Source organism: Sphaerodactylus townsendi, linkage group LG03 (assembly GCF_021028975.2).
Source record: "Sphaerodactylus townsendi isolate TG3544 linkage group LG03, MPM_Stown_v2.3, whole genome shotgun sequence".
In the NCBI taxonomy this organism is placed as follows: domain Eukaryota; kingdom Metazoa; phylum Chordata; class Lepidosauria; order Squamata; family Sphaerodactylidae; genus Sphaerodactylus; species Sphaerodactylus townsendi.
In genome coordinates, this window is record NC_059427.1 from 163427248 (window position 1) to 163446644 (window position 19397).

Below are 19397 nucleotides of genomic sequence, written 5' to 3' on the forward strand. Positions count from 1 at the left end.
AAAGCCACTGACTACCACGATAAATAAGTGAGTTTTGGGTTGAAGTTTGGGCACTCGGTCTCAAAAAGGTTCGCCATCACTACAGGTTATCCTGTATTGTCCAGTGGGTTGGACTGAATGATCTGTAGGAGCCGTTACAACTTTTTAATTCTATGACTAAAAACCACAGACCCTGGACTACATTTTTCAGTGACGCTGCCTTTTCAAAACCCAGACACAAAACATCTCGACTTGACAAGCTTTCCACTAATATTGGTCCTTGTTTATTAATCAAAACATTATGTACAGATAAAGAGACGCAACCAATAAATATGGGCCACCAGCTGCGTTTCAACGGTGAGGGAGTTATGGCTGGTCCTGAATATTCTCTCTGGCTAAGAGTCGTTGCTTTTCCTCCAGCAAGGCACGGTACTGTCGTCGAGTGGCCTCAAGTTCACTTTGCATCGAGGCAATTTCTGCAGCCAAGTGTATTCCTGGGAGGGGGAGAGAGAGGCAGGCTGGAGTAAATGTTGCATCCCTCTAGAATTGAAAAAGGCCAGGAAATAGGATCCTGGAAACTTGCCCCTCTGGTGAACAGAAACCAGTTTGTTTATGGAGAGGACATCCAGTCGGGAAGAGTCCCCAGACGGCTCTTCTTACTGGCACTTCTTGCATTACAGGGAATTGACTGCCACCATCTGGCATAAGGGACTTTTGCCAAAGTGATGCAAGGACAGAGTGGAGTCCCTATCTGCTGCCAATGGCAGCTTTTGATTGAGTACCAGCATTGCCCAACCATGCATTACACCAGGGGTGGGCAATTATTTTTTCCATGGGGCCGCATAAGAAACAGAAAATATTGTGGAGGGCCGGGCCAAAAGGCAGGGGGACGAGGAGCTTTTGAAAGCCACGCAGAAGCCGGCAGCCAAGGCAACCGGCTTCTGCGGGGCTTTCAAAGGTGCCTCGCTCCCCAGCACGGCAGGGGGGCCAGTTAGGGTCATCCGGCGGGCCAGATGTGGCCCGCGGGCTGTATAATGCCCAGGTCTGCATTGCACTGTGAATCTTTGACCCATCCCTATAGTCTTAATGTCCCCTGGGCTGGATAGCCCGGGTTAGCCTGGTTTTGTCAGATCTCAGAAGCTGAACCAGGTTGGCCCTTGCAAGTATTTAGATAGAAGAGTTGGTTTGTATAACCCACTTTTCTCTCCTGTAAGGAGTCTCAAAGCAGTTTAAAAACTCCTTTCCCTTCCTCTACCCACAACAGGCACCTTGTGAGGTAGGTGGGACTGAGAGAGTTTGAAGAGAGCTGTGACCAGCCCAAGGTCGGCAGGCTTCAGGCGGAGGAGCAGGGAAAACAAACCCAGTTCACTAGATAAGAGTCCACCGCTCATGTGGAAGAGTGGGTAATGGCAAACCATCTCTGAACGTCTCTTGCCTCAAAAACCCCACCAGGGGTCACCGTAAGTCAGATTTGTCTTGGCAGCAAAAAAGAAAGTCCTGATGTACTATTGTAGCATTTTCTGGCTTCCAACACAGCTTAACACCAGAGGCATTGGGGGGGGGGGGGGCGGGGGAGAGGATGGCACCCAGGGCAACACCTGCTCCAGCTGCCCCACCCCCCACTTACCTTAGCCAGTGGGAGCCTGCCGTGGAGCCTGCTGCGGGCCGCCCCTTGGTGGCCCAGCCAGGCTGCTCCTTCAGCCGACGGAGGCTCCCACGTGTCCCCGTGAGCGCTCTGCCTCTGCTCAACACTTATAGTGGCGGCTTCTCCACAGAGATATTGACATTCGTTTTATTTAGCTATCTATACACTGTTTTTCTCCACAGTGGAAACTCAAAGTAGTTTACCACATTGTTCTCCTCTACTCCACTTTATCTGCACAGTAGCAACCCTGAGAGTTAGGTTGAGAGAGAGAGAGAGAGAGAGAGAGAGAGAGAGAGAGAGAGAGAGAGGCCCATGCTCACCAAGTATAGCAGAGTAGGGATTTGAATCCAAGCCTCCCGGGTCTTACCCCAATAATCCGACTGCTATGCGCTCGACTGGCTGTCTGAGGAACAGTTAAATGGTCCTGTGATACAAATGCCCACTTTCTTAGACCGAAGAAGTCTTTTCTTAGCACAAGTCTTTTCTTAGCTCAAGGGGAGGGGGCATGGTAGGTCTGGGAAGGAGAAGGGGGGGATGAGGCTGGATGCAGTGGGAAAAACCCCCTCTTGTTTCCCTCACCTTCTTTGAAGGTCTTTTGCGCCTGCCGCAGACTCTGGGGCACAAGGATACCAAACCACGTTAGTGGATCTTGCTTCTCTAACTTCTCCGCAGGTTGAGAGATGTCCTCCGGAGGACGGATCGGAGCCTCTGTTTTCCCTAGACCCTTTCGCTGTCGTAAAACTGAAATATGAAAAGAATATCTTAAGTATAGGCAGCTTGAGGAGAGATGCAGCACTCCTGTTTCAAAATTGGTGGTCGTTCACGCAAATATTTCTACACCGTCAGAACCTCTGAACTAAGAAGCAGTATTGTTCCAGAAAGGTCAGGGAAATGTACTCCAGTGTCTTGGAGACTCCAAGTTGCAGAAGAGACCAGTGCTTAGTCAAAGCCAAATCTTTCAGGGCCCACTTTTAACATCCTTATGCAAAAAAAAAAGGGGTACAGAAAATGTAATGAATTGCTTAGTTAAAGTGACTAGAAAAGTGTCAATAAAATTGTTAACTTAAAATATTAAGAAAAATATTAAATTTTAATCAACCAAAGTTTATTTCCCATTAGCATTAAAAGCTTATTTCAAAAAGGAAAGGAAAAAATTCAGTGTTAAAAAATGCAGTTCAAAGTTTACAACTCTTTTGTTTCATCTTGTATGCTCATTCTTTACTTAGAAGAAGAAGAAGAAGAGTTTGGATTTATATCCCCCCTTTCTCTCCTGCAGGAGACTCAAAGGGGCTTACAATCTCCTTGCCCTTCCCCCCTCACAACAAACACCCTGTGAGGTGGGTGGGGCTGAGAGGGCTCCGAGAAGCTGTGACTAGCCCAAGGTCACCCAGCTGGCGTGTGTGGGAGTGTACAGGCTAATCTGAATTCCCCAGATAAGCCTCCACAGCCCAGGCGGCAGAGCTGGGAATCAAACCCGGTTCCTCCAGATTAGATACACGAGCTCTTAACCTCCTACGCCACTGCTGCTCCTAGATTTTTTTTTCATGAATTCTACTGTAGGACGCTGCTGTGCATGGGTTTAACAACAAAACTTTTATTGGCATATAAAAAAAGAATACATAAATAGAATACATAAACAAAAGATATTTAAATCAATAAAATTTCAAAGGTGAAATAACCATTGTTGAAGGCTTTCACGGCCGGAATCACTGGGGTGCTGTGTGGTTTCTGGGCTGTATGGCCGTGTTGTAGCAGCATTCTCTCCTGACGTTTCGCCTGCATCTGTGGCTGGCATCTTCAGATCCTCTGAAGAGGATCATCAGGAGAGAATGCTGCTACAACATGGCCATACAGCCCGGAAACCACACAGCACTCCAGTGAAATAAGCTGTTGAAGTCTCCTAGCATGTAGCAGGAACTTTGCGACCAATTCTATTCATGGATTCCAATTTGCCAAAAGAAATAATGTTCTAGCTTTATCCGATTGCCCTTTTCTTCTGGAAAGGGTTCAAAAATTTAGCCTGGCTATTAGGAAGGATAATGAAAAAGTATACACTAAATACGGTAGATCTTGTGCTGTGATGCCAGCGTAGTGCAGTGGCTAAGAGATGGACTCTAATCTGGAGAACCGGGTTTGATTCCCCACTCTTCCACATAGCAGTATCTGGTGAACGGGATTTGTTTCTCTGCTCCTCCACATGAAGCCTGCTGGGTGACCTTGAACTACTCAGTTCTTTGGAACTCTTTCAGCCCCATCTACCTCACAAGATGTCTGTTGTGGGAAGAAGAGAGGAAATGAGTTTGTAAGCCCCTTAAAGTCTCCTTACAGCAGAGAAGAGGGGGCAGTACAAATCCAAACTCTTCTTTTTAAGTCTGCAGGGGCAAAGCCTAGCTGAATAAGGAACTTTTTGAAACTTATACAGTATGGCTGAGAGTAGAGCATTAAATCTAGCTCACATAAAAGTTGTTTGCTACTGTGGGACAGTTCAGTGGTAGATGTATGGGGCTAGAGACCCCAAACTTAAAAGGATCCCCAAACAGATTAAAAGGATCCCCAAACAGATGGGGAACAGATTATCTTAGCGGCACAAATGAGTTCCTGTTGTTCTATACCAAACAGCCTGCATTTTATTATTTCATATGCTGATGTTTCAGATGCCATATTCAGATGCTCCAAAGATATCACGATTGTTTTAATTTTTTTCTTCAATGTGGGTTAACCAAATGGAAGACGGATATTCTGTAGAGCATGTGGAAAGTAGGGCTGATGATTGGATCTAAAGAGCAGATGTAACTAGAATGTAATGGTTATCAGCCATGTTCTAGTAAATCAGGGATGGCCAACCTATGGCACTCCAGATGTTCATGGACAGCAATTTCCATCAGCCCCTGCCAGCATGGCCCCAATTGCCATTCTTCCATGCTATGCAAAAGGGGAAGGTACACAACCAAAGTGAAAAGAAGAAAACTTGTACCAACCAGGCTACAATAAATACTTCAAAAATTGTGTCTCCCACTGGAGTAGCAATGTACTTATAAGTAACCAAAATAATTTTACAACACAATAACCAGATGTTTTGGAAAAATTATTACATCTCTTCCACTGGAGAAATGAAAAAAGCAATTTCTAGATTCTAGATAGGTAACTGGCCTTGTAATACTTCAAGGCTAGCTGTTATCTGTGTTAAGATTATACTGCTATGCCGTTCTAAACTGTATACAAATTGCTTTTTTCATTACTCCAGTGGGAGAGATGTAACAGATCAGGGCCATGTACAGATTGAGGAGGTTTTTCTACAGAGACAGCCTCCGGGTTTGAATGAAAGTCTGAACGGGGTGGGGGTGGGGACAGGAATTTTTGAACTTTCCCTTACAGAGTGAAAAGATCAAATCTTGTAGGCAGTGGTGGGGTTCAAATAATTTAACAACTGGTTCCAGCGGTGGGATTCAAATTTAACAACTGGTTGTTTACGAGCACCATTTTAACCACCGGTTCTGCTGAAGTGGTGCGAACCGGCTGAATCCCACCACTGCTTGTAGGGCTATGAGACTTCAGCTGGTACTTTTAGAGTTGCTTGGCAACTTGATAAACAAACAAAGGCAGGGAAGGAGGGAGGGCGACTGAAGTACCACTGCAGAGAGAGCTATTGGTGACACTGTGAGTGAACAGGCAGACAAGGTAGCAATGGGAGAAACAGCAGGGAAAGATGAGATGGCTGGATGGCATGGGCTGGTCCACCATTGCTCCCTCAAATTCCAACCTACATTTCCTAATTCTCCTGACCAGAAGGCCTTAAAAACTTTGTTTCTTCACCTTGGTCGCTGGGGCCGATTTCTTCAACAACATCTGCATTTTCAGCCTTTGGCTTTGAAACATCTGCAGCTTCCAAGACCGCATGAAACTCCACCTGACTGTCTTCCTTCTGTCTGGATTGAGCAGAGAAACTCAGATGAGAGACTGATCATATACTGCAGCAATAGCTCATCCTTGAGCTTGAAGTGGTAGGGAAGTCACCATTTTAGCTAACAATACAGAGCAGACAACGTGGAATAATTCCATGACCATTTTCAGTGTGACGACGTCACTAAGTGATTAAAGAATCTGGAAAACCATCCTTAAGCAGAGTTATTCCCAACTGAGCCCATTGAAGTCAACAGGACTTAGAGTGGTGTAACTCTTTTTTTAATTGATCTTTATTAGGTTTCTTTAAAAATTATTTGACATTTAACAAAACATTTATGACATCACACACATAAAACCATCAAATAAACAAAAAACAAAAACACGTTATCACAACTTTCCAAATCTAAAAATTACTATGTTCTAAGTAATATTTTCTACTTTTATATCTTACCTATTATATTACTTCTCTTATAAGTACATTTCATAACACAAATATAATCACTTCCCATATTTAGCTATTATTATTCATCTTACCAAACTTCTAAACCATATATATACATTTCTTTCTTATAACATAAACTGGGGGGTATATCATTAATATCATTAATCTTCTAATTTTCCTTTAACATTTACATAAACTTAGAATTTCTGATTGTCTTTCCATTTTATCCATATATTCCAATAATGGTTTCCAATCATTAACAAAATAATCTATCATTCCATTTTTAACTATCGTTGACAGTTTATCGTATCCCATACATTCTATCATCTTGTTAGTGCAATCCGTTATCTTTGGAAGTTCTTCACTTTTCCAATTTCTCGCGATAGAGTGGTGTAACTCTGCATAGGTTGGCTCTGGAGCAGCTCCAGTTCCAGTCAAAATGCTGTTACCACACTCCAGAAACACACAAACATACGTTTGGATTAACATGGGGAATTAGCTCCAGTCCAATCAAACATAAACAAGAAAAACAAAGCACATGGTGGAATTTGTGGTGGAAAATGGTGAGTTGTAGACTTACGGTGACCTTGTGTCAGACCTCGGATCTGAAAATCACAGAAACTGTACATTTGTTCTAAAGTCTTTTAATTAACACTACCTATATTCGGTTGCCCCCTCCCGCAGATTCAAACCCCCCCTCTACAAACTACAAAGCATTTACTACAAAGCATTGCAAGCCTGGGAACAGTTCACACCTTCCTTGGTAAGATCTGTGTCCAGGATACCCCAGGCGGAGGCGCAAGACTTTCGCCCCACATCAAAGGATGGTAAACCACCTCACCCTGCCATTTGGCACTGACAGGCTCAGTCCTGACACCTTGTAAAGTTTTCACACTGAGAGGTGTTTAGGGGTATTTTGCCACTGCCTGCCTCCACATGGCAATCCTTGAGCTTCTTAGTGGTCTCACATCCAAATATTGATCGGGGCCAACCAAGCATAGCTTCTGAGATCTGATGAAAACCTTTTTATTAGCACCAACTAAAAAACAGACATAAAAGGTGGTTTGAGCTATTGAGCTCACCAGAACTCTTCATCAGGCTGGGCTCTACAAAATTTTAAAAGAAAAAGAGTGGAAAGCTGTGTGCAGTCACAGTGTGTAAGGTCTGATCTCGCATGCATTGACAGAGGGATGCCCGCAAACTATTCGCTTAGTGGGTCTGGCATCATCTGACTGCGTATTCTCTAAGAGGCTGAATTCAGTCCATTCTGTACCATCTCTGTTCTTTCATAGAACTACAGAAATCACCACAAGCCTATCCCAAATTTTCCATATAACAACCATATGATCAAAAATTGGGATCATTTTAAAAGTGAACTTACCCAAAGAATCAAAGATGTATCACGACAGTCTGATCTGGCAAGATATTCAGATTGTCCTCCATACTATACACAGAAATATATCACTGCCCCTGCTCCTTATTTAACTTATCTGGATAACAAAGATCTAAGGAGAGCTTTTACTCTTGCAAGAAGTGCACATTTACCTTCTGCTGTCTTAGAAGGGAAATATCAAAAGATACCTTATGCTGCAAGGTTATGTTCTTGCTCTCTGAATTCTGTAGAAACTATAGGGCATACGTTATTAAAGTGTCCCCTTTATGAGGAGGCAAGGAAAAAATGCCTGTCACATCTACTACACAAGATGAGATATTGTTCTGATAAAGTTTGTTGTGAAAAACTATTACAAGATAAGGAGAATATTACTAAATGGGTAGCAAAATTCTGTCTATTCATTATGAAAAAGAAAAAAATGATCTGAATATGGTATCCCCTTCAGATATTTTTGTTTTGTTTAGTATTTTTATGCTGTTTGGTGTGTTTACAAAGTATAATGATATTTAGATGGATAGTGCTGGAATATTTATTTATTTATTTTTCAGTTTTTTATACCGCCCCATCCCCATGGGAGAGAGATCTGCATTCTTGTTTTGTTGTAGATATTTTGGAGATTTGTAATATATCTGGTCACTGACTGTAAATAAAGTCTTCTTCTTCTTATCCAAAATTGTCCCAAGTGCTAAACAAGAAATAGGTTAGATCAGCTCCAGGCCCCCAGCCATTTATGTTAGTATCAGTCCAGAGGGAAGCAGAAACCATTCAGTCCTAACAGTTTGGTACATCTATCACTTTTTAGAACGTCGTTCTTCTCAAGAACTTCAAGTAGTTCTCTCTCTTATTCACTTATTTTTAAAGCCATGAACATCTTTATTAAACACAAAATAAAAGAAAATCCTACATGGTATACATACTAATACGTGCCAACAATGTAGTATCCACAGTTATACATTTTTTGCTCTGAAATAACATGATCTCCCAACCATTGTCCAAAAACAGATCGTTCAGTAAATATTCCACAGCTGCTGAGAAATTATCAGCAAAGAGAAAATAAAATCCATTTCTAATTCTCTTCATATACTGGAAATTTCAAAAAACAAAATCTCATAAAATACAGAAAAAAAGATGCCAAAAATACTTTTAGTGTGGCATTATTTAATTTACCTATTCAAACTATACAAAATATAATTTCTAACTTTCCCCCCCAACTGCCTGCAATTTAAAACCTGAAGGTGATCTACAAGGGTACCTTGTTTTCAGGATGATTATTAATGGTTCCCAAGTCTCTACATATAACTCTCAGTTCTGGTTTCTCTTATTCACTTTTCACTTCCCACGTAATTCACACATCTGGGCTCGATCTGGCCCTCGCTGCCTTCTCACCTCGTGTTCACTCGCACCAGGGGTGCCATCTGAGGTCCATACTGCAGAGCAGAGACAGACTTGCTACCCATGGCATAACGTGACTTGGAGAGGGAGAACCAACCCTGAGAGTGAAGAAACAGACAAAGTTAGAGATAAGGCTATCTACGGCCCCTTCCGCACACGCAAAATAATGCATTTTCAAACCACTTTCACAACTGTTTGCAAGTGGATTTTGCCATTCTGCACAGCTTCAAAGAGCACTGAAAGCAGTTTGAAAGTGCATTATTTTGCATGTGCGGAATGAGCCAACGTTTCCCCCCTGCTAACTGGGTTTACGCAAACTCACACAACTGATATAGATTTTTTACTGACCAAAGTTATGCTTGAGCATAAGGACCCTAATATGTCCGGTGCTGTGGCAAAATTCTGTTCATTTGCTTGCCAAAAACACAGCCTCGTTGTAAACAAGTGGGCAAGTGTCCCATCATAAAGGGGCATAACTGTTTTATCATGGTTGTTTTTGTACTTTGGAAACATTGCAATTCATTTGATGAATGTTTTAACTGTGTGTCGTGGTTATGTATTATAGTTATATTGCTGGTCTAAGACCATACTCATTAAAGTTGATTTGATTTGCCATTCTGTGCTGGCTACATTTGCAAAGAGTCTGTGTCTAGCTCTTAGGAACTCTTGATCCTCTTTGATCTGAGATTGCAAATGCCTTAACAGTCCAGGTGCTCGGGAGCAACAGCCGCAGAAGGCCATTGCTTTCACATCCTGCATGTGAGCTCCCAATGGCACCTGGTAGGCCACTGCGAGTAGCAGAGTGCTGGACTAGATGGACTCTGGTCTGATCCAGCTGGCTTGTTCTTATGTTCTTATGAACTATTCTCCTAAAACTTTGTAAGGGAAGAAGGTGTTAAAAAGGCAGTTTCTGTGCCAGGTATCCATAAGCCACAGTGGAAATGCACTATGGTGAGAATAATGGGATCCCACAGTACAGAAGTGCTTGGCAGCTCCCCAAACCAAGGTGTCACCTGTTCCACCAAGCAGTTAAAAGATTCCCTCTTGGTTTGGAGGGACTCCAGAACATCAAAAAGGTGAAGGATGGTCTGGTCCAACTCCTCGCATACTTGACGTGGTCCCCTGTCCTCAGCTGGAGCCATCTGGAATGAAAACAAAATATGGGTAATTCCATTTGTTCACACCCATCCTACTGCCCTGTAGAAGAGGCCCACGTTTATAACCACTCACACACACAATGTTGGCCTCCTCACTGTGCCTTCTGCCTATGCTCCACCCTGTAGTAATGCACTGCTGACCCAGCAGCACCGTGGTAGAACGTTGGGACGCCATCGCGGACTCCACGGCTCTTTGCTGCTGGTCGAGACATCTCGCACTCCCCTACCTCTCACATCCCCTATGAGGTGCGGGTCATGAACTGTCTGGCTCAGCCACCGGGCGCAGGGACAATGGTCTTGCCCCCAGGTGAGGATTAGGCTTCCAGAGCGGCTTCACGGCTCCTCTCATCAAGACGTAGACGTAGAGCTGTAGGCAGGAGATCATCACATGCATCACATGATGAGTCTCCAGGTCTCCCTGATCTCCCACGCTCATCTCCCCTACCCACCTCCCTTTACACTTCACAATGAAACTCCTAATAAAAGGTGCCAGAGGACTCAGCACAGGGAGAGTTGTCAGGGATCACGCAATCCCAAGGCTTCCTGTTAAGCTGGCGACGCTTTCTCTCTTACCAGATGAGAACCCTCCTCCAAGCGTCCTGCGCTATTTCGCGTAGCGGCGACCCCTGCGGGGATGACTGAAAGCTGGTGCTTCAAACCCTCGGGAATCCTCGAACTCCTCCACCCTGCTCGCAAATTAAGCCTGGGAAGGGTCACGCTGATACCGAAGTCCGGGCTGGATCGGCAAGCATCCAGGGACCACCGTTTCGGTAGCCAGCCTTGTCCTCTGATCATCGGCGCAGCGATCAGGAGAGACACGCTGATCCTAGGACACTCTCTGTCCGGGCCCGGAACACCGGATGAGTATGGGAGCTTGCAAAAGCAGAGACTTATATGACAAGCAAGACGCGTTGACCCGAACTGGGAAAGCTGTTAGCGAAATGCGGCAGGAGTCCCCAGTAAAGAGAAGGGAGCTCGCGTAAAATTGGTTGAGGAGATTGAAGCTCGAGTGTCCATGGTACCCAGAGGGGGGGGGACATTGAATCTTGTTGACTGGGAAAGCTTATCCCGGGCGCACTTCTTTCGCGACAGAGCCTGTGGCGCCCGATGTCACTGCATGCTACAGGACGCGGAGACAGCAATGTTTTGTCGCCATCAGCCTGCAGACCTATGGTGGCTCCCCTTGCTATGGGCGGGTCAGCCTCCTTTTCGATCTTTCACCTTCAATTTTCAACCCGGAATTTCTTTCTATCCGGCTAAATTGGACGCCTGTCCTCCTTCTGCCCCCCCTAACTCCTTCGTACCCATTTCAAATCCTCTCCGCTGCTCAGCCGCCTCCCTGCTTGTTCGCCTTTCATTTTCTCTCAGAAGCCACTGCATCTCGGTCAGCGCCATATCGTATTAATGGCGCTGGTTTCAAAACTCCTGCTTGAAGCGTATTAGCCAATGACGATCTGCAGGAAGAAAGAAGAAACCCTGACGGAGAGAGCGATGTCCGGTAGATTCTTGCATTATTGCCCCTTCCGGCCCATTTCAATACAGATACCGAGGGGAGGCGTCGATGGTGGCCATTCGGGCGGGTCGGTTGCTCTAGGCATAAGTATCGCCTCCCTTTAAGCTACAACATCCTCACTCGAGTTCGCATAAGCCGGGTGCAAGGGACGTAGGGGAGTCACCAGCCCCCATATGAGAAGGCATGCTAGAAGGCGGTCACAGGAATCACTTAATGGTTCCGACGCACTGGAAGATACAACTTCTCGCGATGCCCTCCTGAGCCCTGCACAATTTGTGATCTGGGCGAGCGAAGTTCGCCAGCAATGCTTTTAGCAGGGCAGGCAGCCGGGCGGCGCTTCTTCACACAACAGCCTTCTACGCTTTGGTATGGCTTCGGATGCCTTCCAGTAACCCCAACAATCAAAGACTCGTCCTGCCCGGTGGCCCACCCTTACGGTGCGCCTCTGAATGGCGCTCTACATAAGGCGTTTTTTGAAAGTCCCCAATACCCGGACAGCCAACCTGCAAAGTTTTTCTTAGCACCCGGCAGAAGCCTCAAAAGGACCTCTATGCTGAGTTTTGTAGAACGGGCTCCAGGAGGCCCTCAAAGAGAACAGGTGTGTTGACAGAGGCCCAGGAGGCCCAGGCTTAACTCCTTAAAGCGCTTGCCAACTTGGGAGAACGCCTCAGCTGGAGTGTCATAAGCCTTATCACAGGTCCTAGGGAAGGGAACTCCCCGAAAGGCTGGCCGACATGCTCAAAGCTTGCCAGGATGAGTCACCGGATGCTTTAAAAGCCCATCAAGCCCAGCCTTCTAGAATCGCCGCCTCCTGGGCTACACTGCCATGAGGCAGCCCCGGAGGACGAAGTGTTTCAATTCGCGGCAAGCCAGGACATTTCCTGAGGAATTGTAGGCTTGTTCCCGGGTGCAGGGGCCTACAACCCTGGACGGAGGTGAGGGTCTCTCCCCAGGAGGGCCCCCCCAGGAAAGTCTAGGGTCCGGGAGGCCTCTCCCAATGTCTCGGGCTGAGGGAGGTCTCAGCCTCGGAACATCTCCCCCCCTGTGCCCGGAAGTCCAAGATCCGCACTCTCAAGCCCCCCCTTCCCGGAGCTCCCCCATGAGATCTGCCAGCTGCTCCAGCTCAGTATAGTGATCCCATCCCCGCGATGGAGACCATTAGGCTGGTCTTGCCAAAAGCTTCGCCGCTTGAACAGGGAGTTGTTCATCATCCCAGGGTGTCATCGGTAATTCCCATGCACCAGGGAGCCATCCCACGGCATCCAAGTATGGACAAACATCCAGCAGAAACTGCGCCAGAAGTTCACCTGGGAACACCCCTGGCCTCTATGCTCTCACTCTGAGTTCTAATCTAAGTTCAGCTTAATCCTAAATCTCTGTTGCTCCCCTCCCCACGCCTATACTCTCCTGCTCTACTGGCAGCTTCTACTTCCAAAGTCACCATGCCTCCTGGGCCTAGGTGCTCCCAGAATGGCACGCGATTTCAAAATCTCTGCAGAGTCCACAGTCACTGAATTGCGTAAGCAGAAAGAAATGCTGACGGAAGAAGGACTGCCGCTTTGAGCCCTCCTCAGGAGAATGCCCCACATAGCCAATCTTACAGGACAATGAGGCATGGAAAGGGGAGAAGATGCTCGCACAAATGGCCTTAAGCCAGGAGATCCTTTCAAGAAGAAGAAGCCTCCCTTGGCCAAGCTCTCCAGCTGTAAGGTTCAAACCAGATCTCATAGCCCCTCTTGAGGCCTGTGCAAAGCCCTCTAAGCTCAAAGCTCCCGAGTGGCAACAAAACTCGTCAGTACTCTCAGAGAGAGCAAAAAATCCTCAAATCAGAGTTGCAATCCTCCTCGTTACATTTTATATGTGCTCTGGTATGCCTATGTATGTTCCAGGTATAATGCTTGCCCCTTTCAAGAGACCCCTAAAGTTTTTCCCTCATGGGGGGATTTTTCCATTGCTCTCTAAGCTATAACTCTTGTGCTTCAATTAAAGTTTTCTCTCCTTCTGGTGATTATGTGTGCCACTTTGCCTTGGCGAAGGTTTAGCACCATTATACAGCAGCATCTCACTTTAAACGGGACACACAGCTCAGTCGTGCGGTTTCCCCAGGATACCCGAGTGGGACCTGCTTCAAGAACGCCTCCATCTTAGTTTAAACCTTCAAAACTTTTCCTCAAACTCTCCTCTCCTTTGAGAACTCTTTTCCTTCATTCATCTGAGCCTACACTGCCAAGCATTGGCGCGCATAAGCTTGCATTTATATGAAGCCAAAATCATTTTCATGTTCCCACATTCTCTGCTGAGCTTCCCTGGCTAGCTGGGTCACAGTGCCAAGGGGTCTCTCAGCCACACCTATCTTGCACACAGCCTCCTCACGCTAGTGAAGGTAAGGTTTGAGCTCAAGCAGAGCCCAAGTCTCCCCTTTACCGGGAGGGGAAGGTAGAGCTGACTTCCAAACCCCTTCCCCCCCCCCCCCCTGCCTTCCCTTTCTGCACACACACACCCTCCCTCTTTCTAATGGGCTGACGTGACCCCACCAATTCTAGATCTAGGGATCTGATAAAGGGTTTTTTGCAAACCCCTCTCCAATTTGCTCCTGTGATCAAACCTCCAAGCCCAGGAACTGTTTTCTTTGCATCTTCTCCTGTATCTTTCCTCTATAGATGCTATAATACGATATCATATTGACTATAATTGTGAATTGTTCCAGGATTGCTTTGCAAAAAAAAAACCCCACACACCTTAGGCGGTGATTGGGATCGTTTTACAAAACAAACATCAGACCTGGATATGAGCCTCTCCCTTCTCCTAAGCTCTCTTCGGCAATTCCCCTGCCTTGTATCTCTTAGCAATTTCCTTGAATGTTGCAAGTGATACGTTGTCCGGAATGGAGCCAACTAAGCGCTCTAACGAAAGCTTGGCCAAAACAAGCGGAAAGAAAGGGGAGTAGTCTCCCCTATTGACCCAATCTAGGTCTCCCATCCTCTGCATCCAGCAGACCATATCCAAAGTACTCTTCTCTATTCTCTATCAAAATTGCCCAAATACTGCCCCCCCCCCCCCACTCAGGGCTTTCGGGCTCTTCCATTGTCATCTATAAGATTGAATTAACTCAGCCAGTACCGCGCAAAACCCACTGGGGCATTAAGCGTCGCGTCATTGTTTTTTCTCTTCTATACAGGAGTCCAGGGGCTCTCGCCATGCCAGGCCAGCCCCCCCATCCCGGAGATGGGCGTGGGCCTCCCCTGGAAGAGATCCGACCCCGCTTGCGCCCTGTTGAGAGAGCCCGATCACTGCCCTCAGCCTGGGCCAAGATGGGAGAGGGACTCCTCTGGAACCAGTACACCCATTTCTTTCCACGGAGGATCGCCAGAACCCTGGCTGCCCCTCTAGGGGGAATGGCAGCCTGGGCCAGCTGTATGGCTCAAAGGTTGACGCTGTGTAGTAAGCTGCTCCTCAATCTACAGCCGCCATTCTCTCTCCTCTCTGCCGCCCCCCCCTGGCTGAAACTTCAAATTGCAAGCTGCAGGAACATCTCCTGATAGATTAACCCGCGCCGGAACTCTCCGGCTGTTCAGTCAGCGGCGGATATTATTGTTGGAACCACGCCTTCTCTCACAACCTTGCTTTCGTGAGAATCACTGAACCTGCAATGCTAAAGACTATCAGTAGCTCTCCCTATACGGCTCTTGAGTAGAAATCCATGGACTCTGCATACGCTTATCGCCTTCTGTAGCTTCTGGTAGTCAAAACAGCAAGAGCCATGCATTGGACAATTATGCAACCACGGGTTGCCTTCCCTTCCAAGTACACATCATCCAGCCTATGTATCGTTTAGCCATGTTTTATTGTTTAAATTCTATTGCATGCCCTAATTCTTTTTGAAGTTATGTTATTTGTTATTGCTGCATTTCCGCCTTCGTCTGTCTGCTCGGGACTCTCTGCTACACCTTGTGACTCCACTCCCAGGAGACCCGGGCCTTGCCAGCCAGCCCGCTCGCTCTGCCTTTCGATCCCTCCTTGTCGAAGCGAGCCAGCTGGGTCGCCTCTCCAAGAAGCGGAGCCACCTGTCTCCCTCAAGAACTTCCTCAGCCTTGTGGGAGCCCCCCCGGACTTGTTTCACTAAAATAACCAAGACTATTGGTCGGGCTGGCCTGTGCTCTTCTGCGAAGCCCATCAATTCTACCTCCATTGCTCTGGACGCAGCTCTGGCCTCCGAAAGCAGCAGGAGTTCCTCTGTCAAGCTGACCCCTGAATCGTGGTACGCTTATTGATTACTTTATTGTTGCTATTACATCACCGGGTTGTGAGGAGAATGTACATAATATGTGTTGTTTTAATCTTTCTGATAATTCCCAATTGATTCATATGAAGGTATAATGGAGCTGCAAGAAGTTGTATCTAATCTTGAAATTATGATGTTTGCTTGTTGGTGGGTCAGCCCACTCTGGGCGGCTGGCTGCCGGGGAGGATAGTTGAGTGCTATTGTGCAGCTCTGCATTGGACATTGTGTGCCCTCGTTGCTCCGGATCTTGTTTTCTGTTCAATGTGTCTTCAATATTGCCTGTAACGTGTGCAAGAAGAGTTCCCCTCGAATTTCCCTTTACCCCCTGCAGCCAAGTTCCTATCAATGTTACTGACAAGCAGCTTGGTCAGGCTTGACCAGACGCATGGTGAGGGAGACAAAAGCGTCCCTTTTAAATGCGGCCTCTAGCATTTCCTCGCTGTCCCCTTTTTTTCTAAAATGTAAAAAAAGGAGGAGATGTAAGTAATGCACTGCTGGACCCAGCAGCACCGGGTGGTAGAAGCTGTTGGGATTCTTCTAGCGGACTCACGCTACTGGCTTGCTGGTCGCACCAAGACGACCCCCACTCCTCATCCCCTATGAGTCAACGGGTCATGAACTGTTCTGGCTTTCACCGGCCACTGGTGAGGGACAATGGTCTTGCCCCCAGGTGAGGATTAGAGCTCAGACGCTTTACGCTCCCCTCTCCACAGACGTAGCGCCAGGTGAGATCACATGCATCACATGATGATCTCCAGGTCCTCCCGGTCTCCCGGCCATCTCCCTACCCAACCCTCCCTTTACACGCTCTACAATGAAACTCCTAATAAAAAAAGGTGCCCGAGACCAGCATGGGGAGAGTTAGGCTGTCAGGATCAATGCAAACTCCATGCTTCCTGTTGCTGACGCTCTCCACCAGATGAAACCTCCTCCGCGTCTCGCCTATTCCTTAGCGACGACCCTGCGGGGATGACTACACACCCCAACTGAATTTGGTTCACAAGGTCCCATAACATGTTAACCTGTGAAGGGCCACATAAGATGAAGAGACTATATATATATATATATATAAAGGAATAGTATTCTCTTTAGCTCTGTAATCACTCCAGTTGATTCCTTAAAGAACGAAAGTATTGTTTGCCCATATTTTTACTCTTCAACTTCCCAAATGCAGGAACCATATTAAGGATCATGTTTTCCCACCTACAGATGCCAACCTTTAGGTAAAATCTCAAGATTTCCTAGAATTACCATTAATCTTCAGACAACAGAGTTCAATTCCACTGGAGAAAAAGGATGCTTTGGAGAGTGGATTTCATGGCATTATACACTAACCAAGGTCCCTCCCTTCCCCAGATTCCACCCCCATATTCACAGGAATTTTCCAACCTGGATCTATTGTCAGTACAGAAAAAAATACCACTTCATAGAACACATATTTAAGCTGTGAAATTCACTACTATTAGATGTGGCAACAGCCTGTCCCTTAAGATGGTTTTAAAACAAAAACTGGACAAATTAATCAAAGGTAAACCAACAGCTTTTAACTGTAATAACGAGGTAGAACCTCCATATTCAGCAGCACTATACCCTGATGCAGCTCCCTTTTAACATCTATCCTAAAGCAAAAGTTTTGCAGAACTAAAAAGCTTGCACGTTGTGCTATTTTATGCTGGTTGCTGTGGGAAATACTGTCAAGTCACAGCCCGAGCAGGGTTTTCAAAGCAATGGTGGTTTCTCATTGTCTGCCTCTGCTTAGGAACCCTGGACTTCCTCTGCTGTCTCCCACCCAAGAAATGACTGGGGACAATCCTGGTTAGCGTCTAAGATGTGACTGGGCTATGCTGGTCCATCCAGGTCAAGGCAAATTCTGGTCGGAACCACAACAAACATATTACCCAGGTTTTCCTATTAACATTACAACCAACAACAGCAGTTATTTCCCCCTTCCCCCACTTTGCTGGGTTGGATCCCCCCAAATGGCCATTTTTAAAAAGTTATTCCTAATAAAGGTTTTACATTTGGGGGGATTTTTCTCCAGTGGCCCTGACCTGAGCTTTTAATAAATAAAATAGCATAAGTAGCTCCCCCTCCTGAGAATGCTACCCCCAATACCTTACTAAGAAGCAAACTGGTGAACCTCAACTGCTCAGCTCATGGAAAACTTCCCCCTTTCCACGGTGTCTCTTCTGAATTCCCTCTCCCGATTCACTTCTTCCTGGCCTCAGCTGACCCGCCCACGACCAAATTGCTCCCACCTCTTTCTCCCCAACCTCCAATCGAAAATCAACAGTCATTATTTTGACCAATAATCCTTCACTGGGGAAGGCGACGTCAGAAAACTGGCCTGTCCTTTTGCCCTATTTCAGAACGCTTAGCGGTAACCATCTTTGTCAAGGGCAGAACTCGGCCTGCTACTTTCACTGCAGCGGCGACCATCTTTGTCAAGGGCAGAACTCGGCCTGCTACTTTCACTGCAGCGGCGGTGGCCATCTTGAATAAGGTCGGCCTGCGACTTTTTGCAAATATCTGTAAGCGTCCCTCACTCCATAGAGGTATACCAAGAGATTAGTACATAAGACACTTCCGGCTTCTAATAGACTCTGCTATATGCGGGGCAAAAAGAGAAGAATATTTGAATTTATACTTTGCTTTTCTCTACTTAAGGAGTCGCAAAGCGGTTTACAAACCCTTATCTTCCTCTCCCCACAACAGGCCCCTAGTGGGGTTGGTAGGGGTAAGAGAATTCTGATAGAACTGTGACTGGTCCAAGATCACCCCAGCAAGCTTCATGTGCAGGAGCAGGGAAACAAATCCAGTTCACCAGATAAGAGTCTGCCACTCATGTGAAATAGTGGGAAATCAAACCCGGTTCTCCAGATTAGAGTCCGCCACTCTTAAACACTATACCACGCTGTCTCTCATGCTTAAATTGTGTACTCGTGTGGCACTGATGTTTAAACATGCAGTAAAACTCACACTCAGATCCTTCCTTTGGTCGCACACTTTGAAAGAGTCAAGTCCCCCTTCCAAAAAATCATATGATTCAATAGAAAAACAAGGTTCAGAAGGAAAAAGAGAACTGGGATGCTGGTCACTTGGGAAGGCAAACAAAGAAGAAGTTAAATACAAGTATTTAAATACACCCAGCGTGGTTATATCCATTGGGTTGTTATGCTAGTGCAGAGAATTGGCAAAATTTCAGGTGTTTGGAAACCTGTCACAAACAGTGGTAGACTCATCACCACTGTTTGCTATGGTTTTTATTTCTTTTCTGTTTGGGGGATGAAAATTGACAATTCATACTAGATACCAGAAGGTCTGGTTTCAAATCCTACAAACCTTACTGAGTACCAGTCATTCTGTCTTTAACCTAACTTACTTCGCAGGGTTGTGGTGAGTCTAAAAGCCAGAGCGCACGCCACCCGCACCACTCCTTCAAAGAAAGCTGGGATGAAATGCACGAAATTAGTAGTTCCCAACCTGGGGTACGCCTACTTCCTGGGGAACATGCCAGAGTGTTTGGGGGCATGCAAAAAAAAATGCAATGGGTTTGCTAATATGGGGGTAGGCGAGTGAAAAAAGGTTGGGGTGGTTATATTATGTAATTATATATGATATAATTAATCTGGTTCTATTTTAGTCCTATATAATTTATCAGTGTTATATTGGTATAATCACATACCTGTTT

General features: G+C 46.2%; 1 protein-coding gene across 1 annotated transcript; it reads right to left on the minus strand.

The window, feature by feature from the left end:
- Positions 1 to 240: 240 nt before the first annotated feature.
- Positions 241 to 17939, minus strand: CCDC115 (coiled-coil domain containing 115). Its single transcript, XM_048491168.1, has 6 exons — positions 17822 to 17939; positions 9768 to 9896; positions 8749 to 8852; positions 5438 to 5550; positions 2204 to 2365; positions 241 to 473 (listed from the first exon to the last, which is right to left on the minus strand). The coding sequence occupies exons 2-6, from the start codon at positions 9894 to 9896 to the stop codon at positions 346 to 348; spliced, it is 636 nt and encodes a 211-aa protein (XP_048347125.1). The 5' UTR covers positions 17822 to 17939; the 3' UTR covers positions 241 to 345.
- Between the last annotated feature and the right edge of the window lie 1458 nt (positions 17940 to 19397).

Excerpts from the sequence above, each read along its gene's own strand:
- CCDC115 (XM_048491168.1), bottom strand. The coding sequence starts at position 9,896 with ATGGCTCCAGCTGAGGACAGGGGACCACGTCAAGTATGCGAGGAGTTG. Across the intron at positions 5,551-8,748 it reads CTGGTGCGAGTGAACACGAG|ACAGAAGGAAGACAGTCAGG; the intron begins GTGAGAAGGCAG and ends TGCTCAATCCAG. Across the intron at positions 2,366-5,437 it reads AATCGGCCCCAGCGACCAAG|TTTTACGACAGCGAAAGGGT; the intron begins GTGAAGAAACAA and ends TTCATATTTCAG.